At 34.7% G+C, this 21,132-nt stretch overlaps 1 protein-coding gene across 3 annotated transcripts in view; it reads left to right on the top strand.

The window, feature by feature from the left end:
* The window catches only part of LOC145678715 (serine/threonine-protein kinase 11-interacting protein), a 97,744-nt gene that overhangs the window by 44,487 nt on the left and 32,125 nt on the right, over nt 1–21,132 (top strand). For 2 of the 3 annotated variants that reach the window (XM_081749145.1, XM_081749144.1), the window contains exons 11-13: nt 6,272–6,376; nt 7,174–7,315; nt 15,380–15,513. In XM_081749145.1, the coding sequence (XP_081605271.1) occupies nt 6,272–6,376; nt 7,174–7,315; nt 15,380–15,513 (381 nt within the window). The remainder of the gene's footprint in view (nt 1–6,271; nt 6,377–7,173; nt 7,316–15,379; nt 15,514–21,132) is intronic. The other variant, XM_081749146.1, reaches the window with a different exon arrangement.

Raw genomic sequence — 21,132 nt, 5'->3', positions numbered from 1 at the left:
ACTATTTCAGATGTTAATGAAATTTGGTACATAGATATCCTCTAGATAGATTAAGAAAAATACCGAATTTCAACTTTATATATAAACCAGTATTGAAGATAGGACTGTGTAAAGTTTGAAAAAATCCCAAAATAGCATGTTCAATGAATTTTGAATTTGGAAATGCAGCTCTCCTAATTGAGCTAGAGAGTTGGTTGAAGTGTCATTTTACAGCATTTTTCAAGCGCTTTCCCGTGGTATACAACATCATATAGGCTAATACAGACTTTTTTTTTCAAAATCAAAATTTTATTTCAAAATTTTTCGAAAAGTACATATTTTAAAATTTTGAAATTAATTCCGTGAATAGATACTATTGTTGTAAAGCACCTGGCAAAGTATGAATATGGGATGGTAATGGGTTCATTGTTAAAATAATTCAAAACTAATACTTGATTTTTCAAGAATACTGTGTACGTAGGGTAATAACACAAGTATGCTAAGTTTTACACTTCTGTGAAAATAAAAATAAACACTTACTTGGAGAAAGAGTATAGTTGAGTCCATAGTAAAACTTTTCAATAGGTAGTAGTATCATTTGAAGTTTGAAAAAGCTACATTTATTGGGCATACATCACTTTCAAGGTGAACATAACTTCTTCCAGTGGGAGTTACAGGATTTACTTTTATCAGAACGTTCACTACTAACATCCACAGAATATCAGCATTTCTTGGATATGAGAATTATGGAGATGGCCAGGTGGATGAAGAAAAGTTATTTTTGCTTCATCAAGTTCTTCATTTTTCTGTAAAACATACCCGAGCCAACAATTTCCTTCATAGAGAGCGGTGACATAGCCTGATATGTCTTCTAATTGAAGATTATTTGGAGATTTTGACACTTCCTTTTCCCAGCCCTATAAACCATCTGAAAATGTTAATACAATTTGCCCTCATATTGAATTTGAACCCCCCTGGAAAGCTGTGCATCCCCGGAAATAAATTCCTACGTACGTCTCTGATAACTAGTGTGCCAAAATAGCGTTTATACAAACAATGAATGCTGGAGTTTTAAAATTAAAAATTTAGTATATGAGATATTACTCAACAAAATTAAAAAGTCCAATTGATAAGGTACAGATGTAGTCGATAAAGTTTGCCTACTTTTTATCAATATATTTAAGCAAAGTTAAAAACATTGATGACTATGAAACAGATATTCACGCAAGCAGATAAGATAAGATAGAATTTGTTTCGTTAGCAGGGGCGGCTTCAGGATTTTAATTTTGAGTAGGCCAATTTTTTTATTTTATTTTTTTTAAATATAAAAATGTATAGGATTTGTTCCTTGGCAGTAAATATATATTTATTATCCTTTAGACATTTATATTTTTGACAATTTTTGGATAGGCCCGGGCCTACCCGATAAAGCTGCTTTCAGTTCATTTAGTTAGTTTATGCTTAACTTCCTTACGTAACAGCGAGGTTATAAAGGATTGGACATATTAAGCTATGGAAAGTTCAAGAGTCTGTCCAATCTATAAATCAGGTAATCCTTTAGAGGTAGGAAATTACAGACCCATTTCTGTTATTTCAGCCCATCAAAAATATTTGAAAATATATTATACAGAAGAATATATAATCATGTTAAACCATATACATCTATTAATCAACATGGTTTTTGTCAAGGAAAATCCACTGTAGCAAATTTGGTTAACTTTGTTCAATATATAACTCTTTTAATAATGGAAACATGCTTGGCACAGTTTATTTGGATTTTTCAAAAGCTTTTGATACTCTGGATCATGATATTCTTCTAAATAAATTGTCTAAATTTGATTTTTGTGATAATTTTTTAAAACTGATTTCTTCTTATCTGAGTGATTGACAACAATTCGTAACATATAGACATACAAATTCTTACATATATAAGGTAAATTCTGGGGTACCACAAGGTTCCAATTTGGGACCTTTATTTTTTTTATTATTCATTAATGACTTACCAGATACCTTCAAATACTCCAGGTGTTTGTTATTTGCTGCTGATGTCAAGTTATTTAAAGAGATAAAAACTCACTGGCTGCAATGAATTAAATTCTAATTTATAAAGGGCATACAAATGGAGTTTAGACAATAAACTAGATTTTAACTCAAATAAATGCTGTGTTATATCTTTTTCTAGAAAGAGAAAAGCATTATGTTACGATTATCAATTGTCTGGAAAGAGTATAAAAAGATGTAATGTTGTAAAAGATCTTGGAGTCATATTGGATGATAAATTAACCTTTGAATTTTATATTAACAAAATGTGTAATGAGGCTTTCAAATTACTTGGGTTTATGTTCAGAAATACTCGGGTGATGAAAAATGCATTTGCTTTGACTAATTTATTTAATAGTCTCATAAGAAGTAAGTCAGAATGTGCTAGCCTGATATGGCTTCCTTATACTAGAAAGAAAATAAGTTTCTACGATTTCTTTATTATAAAAGATACAATTTATCTTCGTATTTTGAAAAGATTTCTTATAAATCTTTACTCGAAGAATTTGGTGTAACTTCTTTATATACCAGAAGAGAAATAAGTCAACATATCTTTCTGTATAAAATTGTTAATGGTGTTATTAATAATCCCGACTTTCTGGGTTCACTTTGTTTTAATGTGAGGAAAGATGTATTGCGTATTAGGTTACCCTTTTATTATGGTATCTCACGCTCTAATTTTCATCAATTTTCACCTGTCATAAGGCTTAGTAAAAACTTAATGAACTGATTTAAAGTATATATATAAAAAATTAAAGAAGTAGTTTAGATTTTACTTGCTGTTGATATTCCATATAAAGATTTTATTATTATTATTATTATTATTATTATTATTATTATTATTATTATTATTATTATTATTATTATTATTATTATTATTATTTTGATACATATCTAGGTAAATATATTTAAAATTTGCTGGAGTGCAAGTAAGAAGTTTGTTATAAAAGCAAGGTGGAAATGAAATTGATAGTAACTTATTTGTAATTATAAGTTGTAAAAGCATTATGTATTGTAGAAAAAATGTTTGTATAACTGTGCATATTGCAATATTCTTTTCGATTATTGTAGTTAATACTGTAACAGGCACTTATATATTACGTCTTCTTTTTCTTTTCTGTTTTTTTTTTCTTTTGTAATAGTATTTTGAAACATATGCTTGTACACCTATTATAATTGGGGGGGAAACCTCTGTTATAGGTAATAAATAAATACATAATTATTACTTAAAGTGGCATCTGACCCACTCTCGGTTTCCAACTGGGAGAAATTTTGTGGCTCATCGGGACCCCTTAATTACAAAGTGAAAATTAGATTCAACTAACATAGATGATTCGAGATATGTGAAAACGTCACTATGAAATTCACACGATTTGTGGCATTTTTTAAAAATTTACACAATAAAAAAAATTAAAAAAAAAAAAAAAAAACTGGTTTAAACCAGCCAACCCTGCTGGTGAGCTACATGTAAACGTTTTACAAACCATGTTTATTTACAGTAACATTTTTTTGTGAAACTTGTATTCTTTTATTAACTTCTATAAAACTGAAGTTCAAAAGTATCATCACCTTAACTTAGCTTAACTAAGTTAAAGTTTTTAGAGCATGAGATAATAGATGTTGCCAGTAGATTATAAGTCTGTATGATATGTTTTAGACTCATTACTCAACACTTTCATGGGCAGATTTATGAGGGTCATTGCTTCCCAACTTTTTAACAAAAGATAAAAATGCCACCTGTTAGATGGTCACCTACCGAGACCTCCGAGACCGACCAAGAAGTCGGCTTCCCTACTGCCCCTTCCCCAGCAGACAATTCCTTGCTCCGCCTATGTACTCTTCACATTTTTTCCCACAAGTAAAACAAAAAAACGTTGTATACTTGTATTTTTCAGCTAGATACTGGGTATTAATGAAAACTCTAGTGTTAGTTTTGAATTTTTTTTTTAACAGTGAACCCATTATCATCTTCAATTCATATTTTGCCAGGTGCTTTACAACAATACTATCTATTCATGGAATTAATTTCAAAATTTTAAAATATGTACTTTTTGAAATTTTTTAAAGTAAAATTTTGATTTTGATTTTGGAAAAAGAATTCTGTATTACCATATATGATGTTGTACATCACAGGAAGGAGCATGAAAAATGCTGTAAAATGACATCTCAATCAGCTCTCTAGCTCAGTTAGGAGAGCCGCAATTCCAATTTCAAAATACATTGAACATATTATTTTGAGCAATTTTTTCGAAACTTTATATAGCCTTATCTAAATACCGGTTGATATGTAAAGAAGAAATTTGGTATTTTTGTTAATCTATATGAATGGTATCCCTGTGCAAAATTTCATGACAATCTAAGATGGTAGGTAAATTTTGTCTTCAAATTAAGTTGATTTGACCTGGAACGGCTCTCCGTAAGAGACGGAGTTAGCACTCAAAGTGTTAAACGAATGCAAAGCTACAAATTCCGCAGATCAAATATACGCTAAATTGGAACATAATTATAATTGGAAACTTCTAAATGTTGTGTGTTTAAACTTTTCCTTTAACTTATCTAGTTATCTTAATACGAGTACGAAATTGCAACAATGTTGTAAATTACACAATGTGATGAATACTCTTTCGCTTGCTGTCAATCAACAGTAGCAACAACATGCGTCGGAACTCCGCTCTGAACGACGTTGCTGCTTCTTCGCAAATAGTTGCAGTATAGATGGTGTGAATGTTCTGCTGGCGTTCCATCAAAGTAAGAACTACGTATGTACTCAATGGCGAAACGGGGAATGCTTATTCGATTCTATAGTAAATGATCGCAATTGACGACCGAAATATTGGAATCATTGTAGGTGTTATTTTGTAGTATTTCAATATGGATATTCATTTATTCATGCAAGAACTTGTTGCTGTTGTGCAGCGTAAATACTATACTGCATTTATAAATTGATTTCAAGATGGCGTCTACTGGATAGCTTTTTTTTTCCTTTAATTTTGCTTGCTGCTTCTTACCATTCCTGTCTAATGAATCATTTAGCGAAAGATCTTATAGTGTACCTTTTAGTATTGTGAGATAACGAAGAAAAATAAAAAAGTATAGGACAAAAAGCTAGCTGGTAACCAACTTGGAACAGTCACATGGAAGGAAGAAAGAAAGAAAGAACATATAATACTAGTCTTTAGATGAACAGTGACAGGAAAAAACAATGTAGAAAATTGATGTAATCTTGTTTCTACTTCGTTGAAAGGTAAATTTGATTCCTCATTTTTTAAACTTCGTTTTTTTATTCCGTTTGGACATTTATGCTTGAAAATTTACGAATGTAGGTCACTATAAGAGGGGCCATCGTAGTCTAGTGGTTAGAGCGTTGGACTTATGTCTGCGTGGTTCCGGGTTCGACCCCCGGCCGATGCTTCTCAATTTTCGGCGTCCACCCAACGTCGTGAGGCAAACTGGGGAGTCGCGTTAATGAAAGACGTCACGGCCTTTAGGTCTAGAAAGCTCCTGATACGCCGGTTACTGACAGGGCGACACAGCGTGGTGACCATGTGCTCGTCCCTAGGCTGGACATAGTTTAGCTGGTCGCTGACAGATGGCGTTGGAGCGGCTCAGGCCCTCGATGGGCTGTTACGCCAAGTGGTTTGAATTTAGGCCGCTATAGGCTCAGCATTGTTTTTTTTTTTTTTTTTTCATTATTTAAAAAGAAACTGTGGGGAAAGACTATAGTTTTTCTTGAAACCTCTCTAAAGTTTGTTTCTCATCAGTGATGAAAGCATAAGTGAGAGAGGGCATACACCTTTGTTGAAGACATCATCTGACATTTGTTTTACACAACTTGGTGAAATAAACAGCTTGATCTAGATAGCTAGAACCGAAGAGCTAAATAAAGATTTCCCTGGAAGTTTGACATAGTTATTCAAAAACTGATTTCCTTTATCTCAGTTAAATCTTTAAAAGACTAGATATTAAATTACCCCTTCCTTTGGATAAGATAAGTTTTATATTAAAAGTTTAGTATATTCTGTGTGGAACCTTGTATGAATGAATTTGTGTAAAATGGTTGTTGACATGACAGTTTTACATACCCATTCTGCCATTCGTTGCTTTTTTGTTTTATCTGGTTGAACTGTTCCTTATTTGTATTCTGGTTTGTTGGTCTTACAAAAATTTATATATATATATTTTAGTATGATCTTTAATGAACTCTAACCCAAAAGGCTAACTCTGAGTGCTGTGCATGTTGCATGACTTACAGGAAAAAGAAGAGAAGAGGCCGGACAGAAGCTCCACGTAGTGGCGGATGTTCATGCGGCTGAGCTTGGCGGCAATTTGGAGCAGGAGCACGCATCTGAAACAGTTTGTAAGAACATTGCAGTGATTTATGCTTATTAACACTCTTTGTGCTGTGGGTAGTAGATATGTGAGCTTGCTTTAGATTTCCTAAAATAAGTACCTGGGGCAAATTTAATGCTGAAAAATAACACAGGAAAATTAAGTGTAAATTCTCGAAATCGTATCCACTTTGTGCTGGGCACATTAATTGCAAAGCTTGTGTAAAGTATTGGTGGAAATTATCGAAAGTAATGTCACTTCACTACATAGTGGAAGGCATTTGCACTTGAATTGTTTCGATATCATGCATGGTGCAGACTATAGTGACTTTCTTTGTGCTTTTGTAATTACATTATCATGTTAAGTGTATACGGTAAGTTTTGAGTAGAATGAAATACTGCTTTAGATTGCTTTCTTTAAATGTTTCTGATGAGATTAAAAATTATATAAAATTATATATTTATGTCATATTTTCATTATTTGTGTACAACGTGAAAGAAACTATAAAGACTAAATTTTGTGTGCAATTCTGTTTTTGTTTCCAATGATGATAGGAATCATGCTGTAATTTCGAGAGTTTTAGGTACATTAAAATTTTGGTACGTCTTGTATACCTCTGGTATGATTGAATGTGAAACGTAAGATTTCTAAGCGTTTGTGTGACAAAGCTGAAGTAGTCACTGGTTTTGCATTAATATTGATTATTTAGTGGTGGTAAAGATTTTGGTATTTTGTGTTCACATTATTTTAAAATACTATTTTGCTTAATAGGCAAGACAAATACCAACTTGAAGTACTTGTTAAAATATTATTTTTTGTTCCTAGGTTCTGCTGTTTCTTTAGGCAAATCCTTTGAGTCAAACCCTGTTGGAATTATAAAGCGATCTGACAGCGATATTGAGGTGCTCAGTAACCCTAGTCAAAGTAGTATTGAAGTATTACCTGTGACAAATGACGAACAACGGAGGTGAGTTCAAATTTGATTTATTCTTCGTTTTTAATATACGAGGGGCAGTCAGAAAGTTAGTTTTGGCATTTATGATGCAATCACAGTGAATCTTGTACAGTGTAGTTCTTACGTTGCCTACTTATGAATATAACTAGTGTGACTAGGTCGTAACAGTTAGTTTGCGAGTAGTATAGCTAAACGGATAAGTATATGGTGATCAACTGGTGTAATGTCGCGGTTCAAACCATGCATAAACATTAAGTTCATGAGCAAATTGAAGAAATATACTTCAGATGCTTATTTTGATAACCGTAAAATCAATGTAGGGTGTTAGTGCTTTAGGGAAAATATCATTGATACCCCTTTCGCCACCATAGAAGACATCAAAATCAACGCGACGGTTGAACTTCGAAACATACCGAAAGAGTACTTTCGTCGGCGTTTTCAGCAATGGCAGGAGTGGTGGAGGAAATGTGTACCTTCTTTGAAGGCGATCAAATAGACGTGTACTTATGTTGTGCTAATAAAGAGCCACAATAAAATTCCGGGAACATTTTGACTGCCCCTCGTATAAGAAAGCTGATTATTTATTAAAAGAACGGAAAGTTACATGAACTTCTAGCTTTTAGTATACTTGTGATGATTTAATTGTTTTTCGGCTTTCGCCGTTCTTTAGAATATATGCAAAGTATGTTGTATATTAAATAAATGGAACTTCAAATATGTAACATAATAGCTAACTTGTAATATGTATAGCGTTTAACAAGATGAAACTTTTTCGATAACTGTTCCTGTACACTTCTTCAGTCGCCAATAAACGTTATCTAATTGTCACATTCTTATTATTGTCGTGTTTTGCACTCCATTGTAACACGAGTTACTAGTTGGCCAACTGAACGTCCAAGCACAACAGTAAGTTGTGGTACTAACCATATAGTCGGGTGAAAAAACATCGACTTCAAGAGTGAGAGTGTATGGTTGTTCAGGGAGCGGACTGGGTAGCGTAGTTAATGTATCGGTACAGTACGCAGAAGATCCCAAGTTCGAGTCCAAGTCGTCATGCACTTTTTCACTCTCTGTGTATCATGTTCTTACTACTTAAACATACTTAAAAAAAAAAAAAAAAAAAACCACTGTAGGTTGACCAGATTCTGCCAAGCGAAAAGTAGGACAAAAATAAATGAAATCTTTAAGTTTAACGTCCCACAATTATGACGGCTAGGCTAAAGGAGACGGCGATGATGAGAAATGAATGAAATGGTGGAATGAAGAAAGTGAGAGGAAACGGGAGAACCCCGAGGAAACCCACGCACACGGTGTTTGTCCACCACAAAGTTCACTTGGCGCAAGCTGGGATCGAACTAGGGACCCCATGCACCAAAGGTGAACGCTCTACCACTGAACCACCGCGGCCCCGAAAAGTAGGACACAAATAATATAGTATATGATAGTTTACTGCGTCGACAATACACATATCCTTATTTCATTTAGCATTAATCTTAAGTTTTTTGGTAAGTACTCAACAAAAATATTGAAAGAATCCAACACAACTCCAAATACTTTCATGAATAACAAGTACAAGATTGATGAAACAGTTTTAAATAATTTGATAGAATAACATGAAGGAGTCACTTTAATTAAAAAGAAAACTTAAATAAGTTGAAGCATAAAATTTTAATCTATATATATAAAAGAGAACGTACAAAATCCTTTGTCCGCTCATCACGCTAATACGGCTGAACCAATTTCTTTCATTTTTGGGGGGTTATTAGGATTTGGACCCTAGATGGTTTTTATCATATCACTTTAATTTTTAATTACCAGTGTCTTGAGATAATTGACCATTCAAGTGTCCATAACGTACAAATCCTTTGTTATTAGTTCATCATAGGTAAAAATAAACGTATTTATATGCAACCCGCATGACCGTGTCACTCGGCGGGTTAACATAAATGACAGGCGATATACAGCGGAAAATAGCTTGAATCTTCTGTTTAAAATTTTTTAATTGATTTGCTTATTTTTACAGACACTTTTACAATATGCCAGCACCGGGATGACCGCAGCGAAGCGGGGCGGGTTAACATAAATGACAGGCGATATAATGTTAAGATTTACTGCAATCTTCTATGGTTTTTATCATATCACTTGAAAGCGAAAAAGTAAAAATTATCTAAGTAACAAAGTTTATTGCGTTCCGGGGTGACCGCAGCGAAGCGGGGTGAACGCTGCTAGTGAAAAATAAAAATGTAGTTCGTCTTAACAGTTATTCATCAATTACCTTGCAAACTTTTTTCAAAAAGTTTAACAAATTCTTTTCATTAATATGTGACATCTGTTTACCAATTAAACATCAGTACATTGCTCGGTGACGTATTTTTCGTTTGAATGTACAACGCGCAGTTACTTGCTGTTTTGCAAAATCATGTCATTGAATTCAGTACAGGTAAAATTATAGCTCGCGCCGTGTGGACTTTGTGGTGGACAAACACTGTGCTCATGGGTTTTCTTGGGGTTCTCCCGTTTCCTCCAACTTTCTTCATTCCACCATTTCATTTATTTCTTATCATCACTGTCTCCTTTTGCCTAACCGGCATAACCGTGGGACGTAAAACTCAAAGATTTCATTTCATTTCAAGCAAAATTATAGTAACATTTGGTTGTTATTAGCTGTTTAAGAGTTTCAGTTTTTAACTGAGATTTTTCATCAGTCACGAATTATTCATTATAGAAAATACCCTCTCAGTCGGAGAATTTGTGGTAGGGAAGGACATACTGAACTCCACAATATCATATACTTGGAATATGGAATAGATTTTCTTCAAATTGCTTGAATGATTCACTCCAGCTTAACTCTACCCTCATTTGAACAGTGGTCTATTCTTTAATTTCTTCCAGAAGTAGCATATTTCTTTACATTTGTGATCTCATATAACAGATAATAATCCTTTGCTTCTTTCCTGACTATTTATTAATTAATTCTGATGTGAATTCAAGTTGATGTGAACATTATCCAATTCAATTACTGAGTTAAGTCTCGTACTTGTCTTACTGATATCTCAACAAGACCTTCTTAGAGAAAGCAGTGTATTCCCATTGTTTACTTATTGTTCTTCTTTTGAGGATTGTTGAAAAACACAGATTCCTCATTCAGAGAAAGAGTGCGTGTTGTTCAAAATGTTGTGAATAAAGAATGAAACATTAAAATATTGCAAGTAAATTAACTCGGGTCATTTCGCAGGACATCTTAAAAAAAAAGGACATTTCTCGATTTTGTAAGCGTCTTCGCAACAAGCAGGACAGTCCTTTAAAAAACAGTACTGTACTGCGAAAAATCAGTACGTCTGGTCATCCTAACATACTGATAGAGTTTTTTTTTATTATTATCTTTTTTAATATTTAGTATATAGTTTTAGGATTATGCTCCGAGTCTAAGGAAGACTGTGATAGTGATAATGAACGAAATTGTGAAATGAAAAACTGGGAGAAAACGGGAAAACCCAAGAATATCCATTCATACGGTGTTTGACCACCACAAAGCCCATTTAGCGAGAGCTGAAATAGAACCAAGGGCTCTATCCACTAGAGGGGAGTTCATACAATATAGCACTGAGTTGATACAATATATCATTATATTAACACAGGTGCACAGAATAACGGAACCACAGTCCATGAACAAGTTGCTGTTATGTAGCTCCTTCGACCATGTGGGAAAAAAAGTTTGTGGGCTAATGGAACCCAAATTTTTCTTAAGGTTGCCGTTATCCAAATTTAACGTAATATATTTGCTTCTTACGAAATAAGATTCTAATAAAGTAAAAAGTATCAGAACCCGCATAACGCTTAAGCGCGTGAATGAAGAGAAATGTAACCTGTGGTAACTTAAGGGCAAGATGCATCTTAGGTCATTAGTAAATTGTAACGGATCACCAAACAGGAGAATCAGGGAGACGGTAACCCAAGAAGTTTAAACAGCAACGCCTATCGAGTAGGATATTATTTGCAAGGTAATACAAAGTGCAGAAAAACTATGAGAACTAGAGATTGTATCATATTTCTATCCAAGGTGGCGGCTATTACAAATTAAAGCGCAAAAGTATCAATATATCTATGTAACGCTTATTAGTAATATAATAGTAAGTAAACTTAATGTACAGATATGATATTTACTGACATAATTCTTCAGAACTAATGCTCAAACTGTGTCCCATTAACTGTCTGGCACCATCCTGGCATCGTAAAAACTTGAAGTGGTTTGTTGTGAGATTAACAGCCTAACTACAGTCATCTGTTCCAATATGCGAGGTCTATGTCGTCGAAATTGCGTAGATTAATTTTGTACACTTGTCTTTATTGTAACTCCAAATAACGTAGTTGAGTGGTGCAATCTATCTAGATAGAGACTTTGCTGTCCATTCTATTGTAGCTCGTTGTTCTTGTTTGTGAATTTAAATATTAGCAAACGTTCTGATCATAATGTGGAGGTTCTTCGTCTTGTTCGAATAAAATGTCCTGAAAGAGCATTATAACTGACTACAGGAATGATATGTTCTCGGGACATTTCTAAGCACTTTGTATCAGTCAAATTTAACATAAACAGCTCTTGAAAGACACGCGAACTCAATGGAAAATCGCTCACATTTGGTATGAAGATCCCTAGCTGGATCTCGGCTCATGTGAGTTTGTGATGCACAACATTGTGTCCGTTAGTTTCTCGATTTTTACCATTTTCTGGTACATTCTCATTCCACCAATTCTTCCACGGTCATTCGCTTTCATTAATTATCCTCCTCTTTTAGCCTGAAGGACATAATCATGGGATATTACATTGCAGATTTTCATTTAATTTCATAAACAGCGCTTCATCAAAGAAAACAATATTATTTAAGCTAATACTTTGTTATCACTGTTCGTTATCATTAAATCTCAAAATTCAATGCGATGTTCAACCATACTCAGATATTCATACATTAAATTAAATGACTTTTGTTTGGCTTGATGTTATGGTTTCGTATAATTCTTTGCCTTATTGCTAGGGAAATTTATAACTTCCACAACTTTACTGGTTGAGTTATGGAGTTCTCAAACAAACGAATGCAAAACATCCTTTAATACTGTATTATTAGATAGCTTCGTTCTACCTGACACACGCTCTTTTACACGACCTCCTGAAAAAGATTGAATTGTTCTTTCAACAGTGAACCTGTATTTTCGATTTAATCTGTAAAAACTATAAATTAAGTAAATTTCACACTTTATATATGGTACGATTGTCAAAACCATGCATCATTAACAAAGTATGTTCTTTCATGGAAGGAAAATAAAAAAGAATGTTATCTTGTGCAACATCATCACACCTTTGAGTTGTTTCAAACACAGTGGCTATCGTGGTCCTCCCGTCGATCAAGTTTCTAGCGCGTGCACCTTTGATACTCGTGATCCCGAGTTTGATTCCAAATGGGAGAACTCAAAAAATAGTTTCACCATCATTCTGTTTCATTAGTGATCGGTTTCTTTTAGCTTAAAGTGCGTAATCGTGGGACGTTAAACTAAAAACAAGTTAATTTCATTTCACAATACCTGTCATGAGCAGCTGCTGGTATGATTTCGAAGCAAATAGTGATAAAGAGTCCTGTTCCAATAAGATAAACGTAGACAATGTTAACCTGAAAGGGTGATCTTATCTCTTAAGTTTATGCTGATGGTAGTTACGAATATATTATTATTATTGTTTCCTGTGGCTACATTAAGTTCGTATTGATTCCATATACATACGTATGTACTGAATTAAACATATAAACTGCACTAGTCAAACAATGGTTTGGAGAAGCTACTTCCTTTGTTAGACATAACAAGCTTTGTTAGACAAACTGCAGCCTGTCTTGAGAACTAATATCACCTGCAACATCCGGTGAAGCACTTCAGTGATTTTATCATGTTCATGTCTATTTCGTTTTCTTTCAAACTAATGTCTGTCTTAGGTGGATGGGAGTTAATATTTCTACTTTATGAGTTAGCTCTTGATTCCATTTTTGACCATCAGTCATAATTGACCCCGATACCTTAAGGTAATCTGTTTCCCACTACGAAATTTTTCACAAATTGCACTTGTCTCCATTCAACCGTTCAAGCGTTACACATTGTCCCGATATTTTTGCTTACACCGTATACACTGACCAGCCGCTAATTTTTGAGCGAAGTTGTTAGGCTGACGTAAGAAACACGGTGTACAGCAGAAGCGTTCGTCAGACAATAATAGGGACCTCATTCGATCAGTCAGTGTGGTGTGTGTGCATAAAATGGAGAAGGCCGGCAATATATTTGAGTTTGATAGTGGTCAGAGTGTGATTTTCAGACGGCTAGGAACGAGCATCTCGGAAACGGCGCGACTTGTCGGGTGTTTGAGAGCTGCCGTGGCTAGTGCCTTCCCAAGGTGGGAGAAGGACGGTGAAATCAGCACCAAACTACAAGGCGTGAGGCGGCCACATCTCGTTAAGGATGTCAGACGTCATAGACTGTTGAGGTTGGTAAAAAGACTAAGACGCAAACTGTGGCATAATTAGCAGCAGACTTTAACAGTGGCCAAAACACGAGTGTGTATGAGCACACAGTTCTCCGTACACTGTTAGATATAGACATCCGCAGCTAACGTCTGGCACTTATACCAATGTTAACTACACGGTCTCGTTGATTACGTCTGAAATGGGCACGCTTCCATCGTCATTGGACAGCCGAGCAATGGCCCAACATTGCATGGTCCGATAAATAACGATTCTGTCATCATCACATCGATGGCTAGATCAGAATCTGTCGTTTTCCAGGGTAACAGCTGTTCGAGACGTGCACAGTAGGACGACAGGCCGGTGCGGTGATAGCTCATTGTGATTTGGGGTACCTTCATATGTAGTACGTGTGAAAGGCACCGTGACTGGGCTAGTCCTAGCTGTCGGCAGGCCATTGCTGATCATGTATACCCATTCATGCCGGCCATGTTTCCAGCTGGCTGTGGCATTTTTCAGTAGAAGAACACAAAGCCAACGTTGTGCTGAAGTGGTAACTTCCAATTGCTGCAATGACCCCCACCTAAATGAATACCTTTGGGGTATCATTGAACATCATATTTGAGGTCATCGCCTTCCTTCGCGGAGTTTATAGGAATTAAATTAGTTGTGTGTGCAGATGAGGTACGCCATGCCCTCAGCCACCTGCTAAGGCCTCCTTATTTCCATGCAAAACTGCATTGTTGATGACCTGCGAACCCAAAATGTACATATCAGGTATTAGGTAGATGGTCATAATGTTTCGGGTGCTGAGTATAACCCTTCATGTGTGCTAGTCTGAAAGAGCGCTAAGCATGGTATATAAAAATAAAAATTTATTTCTTCAATATTTCATATTATATGCTAAGAATGGATTTTATGTGTTTTGCCCGTCATCCCATGTTGAGTGTCGTATTGAATTTTTATACTCTGAACATCAATTATTGTGTATTATAATGAAAGATTTTCCTCTGTTTTTATATTTTTTTCAGTACTTTTTCATTTTTATCTTTTCCTGATTCTCCTAAAATATTACTAGTGTCTTTCCGTGCCTGAGTGGTTAATTTACATAGTTTCGGGTTCGATTCGCGATGGAGGTTCGTGGCTTGGATACAAATCTGCCTAGAGGTTTGGATCCCACTTAAACAAGAGGTTCTGTCTCTTACAGCCTCGGTGCTGAGAATGGACATTCAACTTTAGTTGACCAACTAATCGAAAAATTCTAGAAATAAAAATGTAGTACTATTAAATTCATTCTTTATTGGACTTTTTTTGAGGGATATCCTTCTTTGTGGCTAAATCGTTACCATTATTGACTTAAGTGCAAGATCCCCGAGCCCGGTTCTGTTGAAGGTTACGTAGCGTGGACTGCATGTTGCCGTAAGTTATCTCTCATATATCCCCAGTACTGAAAGGGATAATTCAACTTCAAAATAACCGCTGTTTTCATTAACTTGTGTTCCTGTATTTCCATTCTCTGTAAATCTGCATGCACATTCTTGTTGTGTGAACTAACACTTATTGAATGAATCCTTTACTGTAGGTCGATTGATAACACTGATACTACAGACTGTGATTTGAGAGCAGATCCGACTCAGACAGTAGCTCTCACTCCTGATCTAGAAGAAACCAACAAGCATGGGGAAAATACAGGTCTTGCGGACAGTAGCTCTTCAGGTAACTAACTCCTTACTTCTCCATTTATTTAATGATACCTCATATTCAGTGATTTTCAACTATCAGTCCACGGATTTGATTCTGATTCTTTATAAAATGTACTATTTTACATGTAAGACAGTTCTTAGTTTAAGAAAATAAAATATGTAGCTTTGTAAACATATTCTATTATATATTAAGCAGTAAATAGTTCTGTAAGCGAGTGTGTTTAAACATTATTATAAGCATGCAATCAGTTCATGTACTTCGATAAGTAAATTTAAAAGCAGCTTGATTTTATCCCATGCTTTCTTGGTTCGCAATTTTTTCCTTATGATTTTCTGTTTCGCGAATATCAAAACGTTGAAAGCCACACTTCTAAACTATGTGTATATGATTTATTATTTTCTTTCCTTATGGTTTACATTCAGTTTTTGCTTTACGTTTTCATTTTCTTACAACTTTCATTTTCATTACAGTTAAACTAATATTAATAGTAATTATAAGGGAATTATTTTAAGGTGTATACTAATCTTTCTTTTTACATCCTACCATTTTTTATTAGCTTAGAAAATTTCTATTTCAGTGTATTTTTTGTATAGTAATAATAACATTGTAGAGTGAATTGAAATTAAATCAAATAGGAAGTCTTGATTGCACTAAGTAATAGTTCTGTGTAGACTAACCAGCTTGACTGACAGTTTCTTCCTTAACATTTTTTAGTCGTAGTTCATTCTTTCTAAAGGGTCTCCACACTGTAGAATAGCTTCGGCTCAGAGCGTGAGAATCCTCTTCGAATCGCCCTCATTTTCCATTAATTGTCTTTTGTTTTAACAATGGTTCACAACTTGCACGTTAACTATTTTAGCACAATTACTAATACCTCATTTTGAAGATTATGTTAACTTTCTTGAGTCAGTGGTTCAGTAGTCGTAAGAAGGAAATTATTGGTTAATAATTTGATGTATTCCTGACGTCAAATATGACTGAAGATACTTTCATGATTTCGCGTCAAAGGTTTGAAGAGCAGTATGTTTGTGTGCCAAGTTTGGAAGTCAAAAAATCCATATTTAAGCAGCGTACAAAGTATCAAACTTAAAAAAATGAAATGAAATCTTTGAGATTTACGTCCCACGGTTATGCCAGTTAGGCTAAAGGAGACGGTGATTATGAGAAATGAATGAAATGGTGGAATGAAGAAAGTGGGAGCGAGGTGACAAGCACAGAGGTGAACGCTCTAGCACTGAGCCACCGCGGCCCCATATCAAACTTGAAATCATGACATATATTTTCTGTCTACTCCTTGAGAATTTACTTAAGGAGGAGTGTGTTCCAATCCAGCCTCGATTTGTGTATCGGATACTCTGACCCATTCCTACCTAGTGTGCAGTTGGCTAACCGTATATCATCCTGATGATGATCATCCAGCATATTCTTGTAAAATATTCGGAGTACATAGACCTCTCAGATTTCAATTTGTATCGCAATATGTAAATTTTGTATCACATTTTCTGTACTGTAATGGGTAATTATAGATTCATAAAAGAAGTCCAATAATTACGAAAGTACTTCACAATTAGGCTCAGAAAAACAACGCATTGACTTGCCTTTCCGTAGACGTACATACACACACACAGGGGTGTTTTTTTGCGGTGGCGTCTTTCGAGGAGAAATCTTATGTTGGTTTTTACAGTGGGTGCAAAGCCTAATTCATGTTATACCATATATCAGCTACGTCTTAATATAGTTTGAACTTGTTTTCTCTGGTGCCAATGTGCTTTTTCTTAAAGGGACATGTTTTTTTTAATTACACGCTCAAAAACAAGGATAGAATGACCCGAAACCTGAGAAGGTCTGGAGGATGACCCACTAGCAACAAACCGACAAAGGGAAGGAAAGACAGAATGGAAAACTGTTTTGTAACCCGAAGTCGAGGCATTTTTTCTTACAGCAACAGACCCTTGAAAGAGAAGTTTCTTGAAATAATAGTAATATTTTTTCAGCTTGCTCCTTATTTTAGCTTCCGTGGTAATAATGAAAGATGCATCGCAATTTGCAATACATTTTTCAATTTGTATCTCATTTCGATGCTTTTGCATCGCAAACTGTGATAAGATACCACTTAAAAAAACGCTGATATATTGTATCCTCGCTTTTATTCATGCTGTGCAATTTCTGAACAGCCTCTGAATATTTTGTTTCTGTGCTCGTTCTTGTTTTTATCATTTATTATTATTATTATTATTATTATTATTATTATTATTATTATTATTATTATTATTATTATTATTATTATTATTATTATTATTATTATTATTTCTGTTATCTAGTATCTTCATATCCAACTGAATGTTCTGTGACGTCACAATTTGCTGCTCCCCTTCTCAGTAACCCGTACAGAGAGCGGAAGGAGCTGGCAGGTAACTTGACACTGGTAGAAGATAGTGATAACACACAAACAAGAACATCGATAGCGTAGTCGATGGTTTTGCAGGCTGCTACTCGTGGGTCTATGACGGCGTGTTCTCCCAAGTCTTCACCTTTCCTCATTGTCTTTCTTTTTCTCATGTTGTAAAACTGTGCTCCTACGTCATACGTCGGTGAGTTGAAAATGACTGATCTAGTACTACTTATTATTTAAACTTTTTTTAACGCCCTTATCTTTTATCTTCTGTTCCATTTTACCGAAATTTTTAACCCTTAACAGTTCACTACCTTTAAAAATTATCAAAAAATTATGATATTTGCAGTATATCGTCTATTTGGTTTGTATATCATTTGAAAATAGTTTTCTAAATTTTCCCGCCAATAGTTTTCGAGAACTGAGCTGTGTCCAAATGGTTACATTGCACAGTTTTCCGCAAAGTGATTTTTGAGTACTTGTAGCCATATAGTAATAAAGAAAAGTAGTCTCATAAGAAAGGAGAAATAAATGAAACATGGTAAGAGTTGTTTACTTTATAGGATTTAATATTTAAATCTGGAATATTAATTTATAAGAAAATGTAAGGTACTATCTATGAGTCCAAGTAGAAAAAATAATAATATTTACATTTCGCTGAAAATACAGATTGAATAAATATGATATTCAAATATATGCGTAGTTTTATAGAATATTATTATTTTTTATTTCATTTTTTATATTTTTAATTTGAATATATCAACGTAATGTAACAGTGACTTAGGGGTCTAGAAAGAATATCAATTATCAAGTGACAAAAACATTCCTTATCGTGATACATATACTTACAGATGGAACTGCATAAATTAATTCTTTAGTGATCTTGTTACTCCCGACTTACAAAAACGACATCTTCCCTTAGATGTCTAGGCTGGCCAGTGAACAACAAAATATTTTCTTGTATCATCACATGGTTACGTAGCAACAGGTCGACATATTTTCACTTGAGGTTCGCCCAAGCTTTCTAAAGATAGTCTTCCTCGTTTAGGCTTTCTGCATAATACTAGTGCAGATGCAGTATCAGCCTGAAACACTTTAACCCTTTCACTGTGGAAGGCGACGGAAAAAATTTCCCTAACCTGCGAATGTCGATTATAGTCGACGTGTTAAAATTTGTCTGTATCTTGGTTTTGTCGATTGTAGTCGCCAAAGGTTTTCTGTGTGATTTCTATTGTTTATCGAAAACAATAGAACACACACACACACAAAAAAAAAAAAAAAAAAATGAACGGTACAACTTTGGCGACTACTCTCGACAAAGCCAAGATACGGACAAACACATTTTAACACGTCGACTATAGTCGAAATTCGTATGTTAAGGAAATTTTGCTTCTGTCGACAAAAGTCGACTTCCTCTGAGGAAAGGGTTAAGATGTCTGGATGATTTCCCAAGTACGTTACATTCTCTTTTGTAAGGTAGCTAGCTGTTTACAACAACTAAATCTAGCATGTAGCCAAAAATTCTAAGACACCATCGTTTTGATTTCATTGGTGTACGGCAGAGTTCTATGAACATGTTTGACTTGTCTACACTTCTCATGTGTTTACCTCAGAAGATAAGAAAAAATATTATCATCTGCCTCCTAAACGATTTTGTCTCATTGTTGGTAGAGTTGAGATTTTCATTACATCCTTCAAATATTGCATTAATTTCACACTTGTAAAAGTTATCAATGTACATGATTAAAAACTCAGACTCCTCTCTCTTGAATGAGAACGGTGATTTCCCATAATTTTTCAGCAAGACGGAGCTCCAACTCACTATGCCTTATGTTCACGCCAATGGCTCGATAGACCATTTCCGGGACATTGGAATCGGCGACGGAGACGGATAGAGTGAGCGAGATTTTACGCCACTAGAGATCTTCCTCTGGTATCATCTGCTGAACCTTATTTATCAAGAACCCACCCATGATATTCACCATCTGATGCAAAGAATTTTGCAATGTTGTGAAACCGATGACATGTTGCGAATCCATGCGGATTGGCAGAGGCGCTTTGCAGTTTGTGTTACTGAAGGATAGCACATAGAGCAAATAATGCTGTAATGCCAAATTTTCACATTACTCCATAGAAAGTAGCGTAATAAGATTATTATTGAAATGAGCTGATATTTATACTGCTAAAGGGTGCTGCAATTAGTGCTATCATTAATGAGTACAAGAATCATTTCTAAGTACCTCAGGCCGCGAACTTATCAGCTGCTCCTCATAACTTGGACTGATTGCATGTAGCTATCACACCTAATACTTGAATGGAAATATTACTTATTGTTAGGAAGTTCAACAATTTTTATTGTATTATATCATTCATTTTCTAGACAAATCCGAGCATCCTCGTGTATCTTTTTCCAACACCTTTTTGTATGCATAGCTTCAATAACTAATTGATTCATATTAGCTTGCTGTCTTAAATAACTTACACTAAAATTACAAATCGATGAGCAAAACAACATTTATTTATTAATTAATAAATGTGTGTCAGTTTCGCCAACTAACAGAACATATTGGCTTCATCAGACACTGTAGAAGTGTGATGAAACTAATATGTTAGGTTAGTGGGCGAAACTGACACATTTATTACTTAATAAATAAACGTTGCTTTGCTCATAATTTTGTAATTTTAGTGTAAGCTTCAATAGGTTTTACCTGAGGATGAAATTAGTTTAAATTTTGTTAAACAGATAGTTTGTGAGGCAGAAACTAGTCACAATTACTATATTTATGAAAAAGGTTGTTTTATTTATGCAAAACACATGCAGAACCAATTATTGTATATGTTGTACCATCATCAGTGCGACAAAGCTGAATTTCAGGTGCTTACTGGTAAACACTTCTAAGGTATTCTGATAGCCGGGAAATGACAGCACTTTTACTCTTCGTATCTCCGCTTTACCCGTTATTCTTGTATGTATGCACTTTATTCGTGTTCCGTTACTTTTTCTTTGTTATCCTCTACCGTCTCTGGTAGATGAGTCACGTGATGCATAAGACTTCGAGGGCATTGAGGTTAGTTCTGTACATTCCTGTTTCTTCACCTTCCTGACACTCTGCTGTATATTGGCCGGAATTTTGTCGAATTAGCTTTTCAGTATTATAAATTATTGGTAAGTTAATTCTCCAACGGATATTGTGGTGATTAGACAAAATTATAATCGTATAATGCAAGGTAGATTTGTT

The sequence above is a fragment of the Thermobia domestica genome, chromosome 2 (assembly GCF_964235325.1).
Source record: "Thermobia domestica chromosome 2, izTheDome1.hap1.1, whole genome shotgun sequence".
NCBI classification, from domain to species: Eukaryota; Metazoa; Arthropoda; class Insecta; order Zygentoma; family Lepismatidae; genus Thermobia; species Thermobia domestica.
Note: the sequence above shows the minus strand (reverse complement) of the source record. Positions and strands in the feature narration are given on the sequence as shown.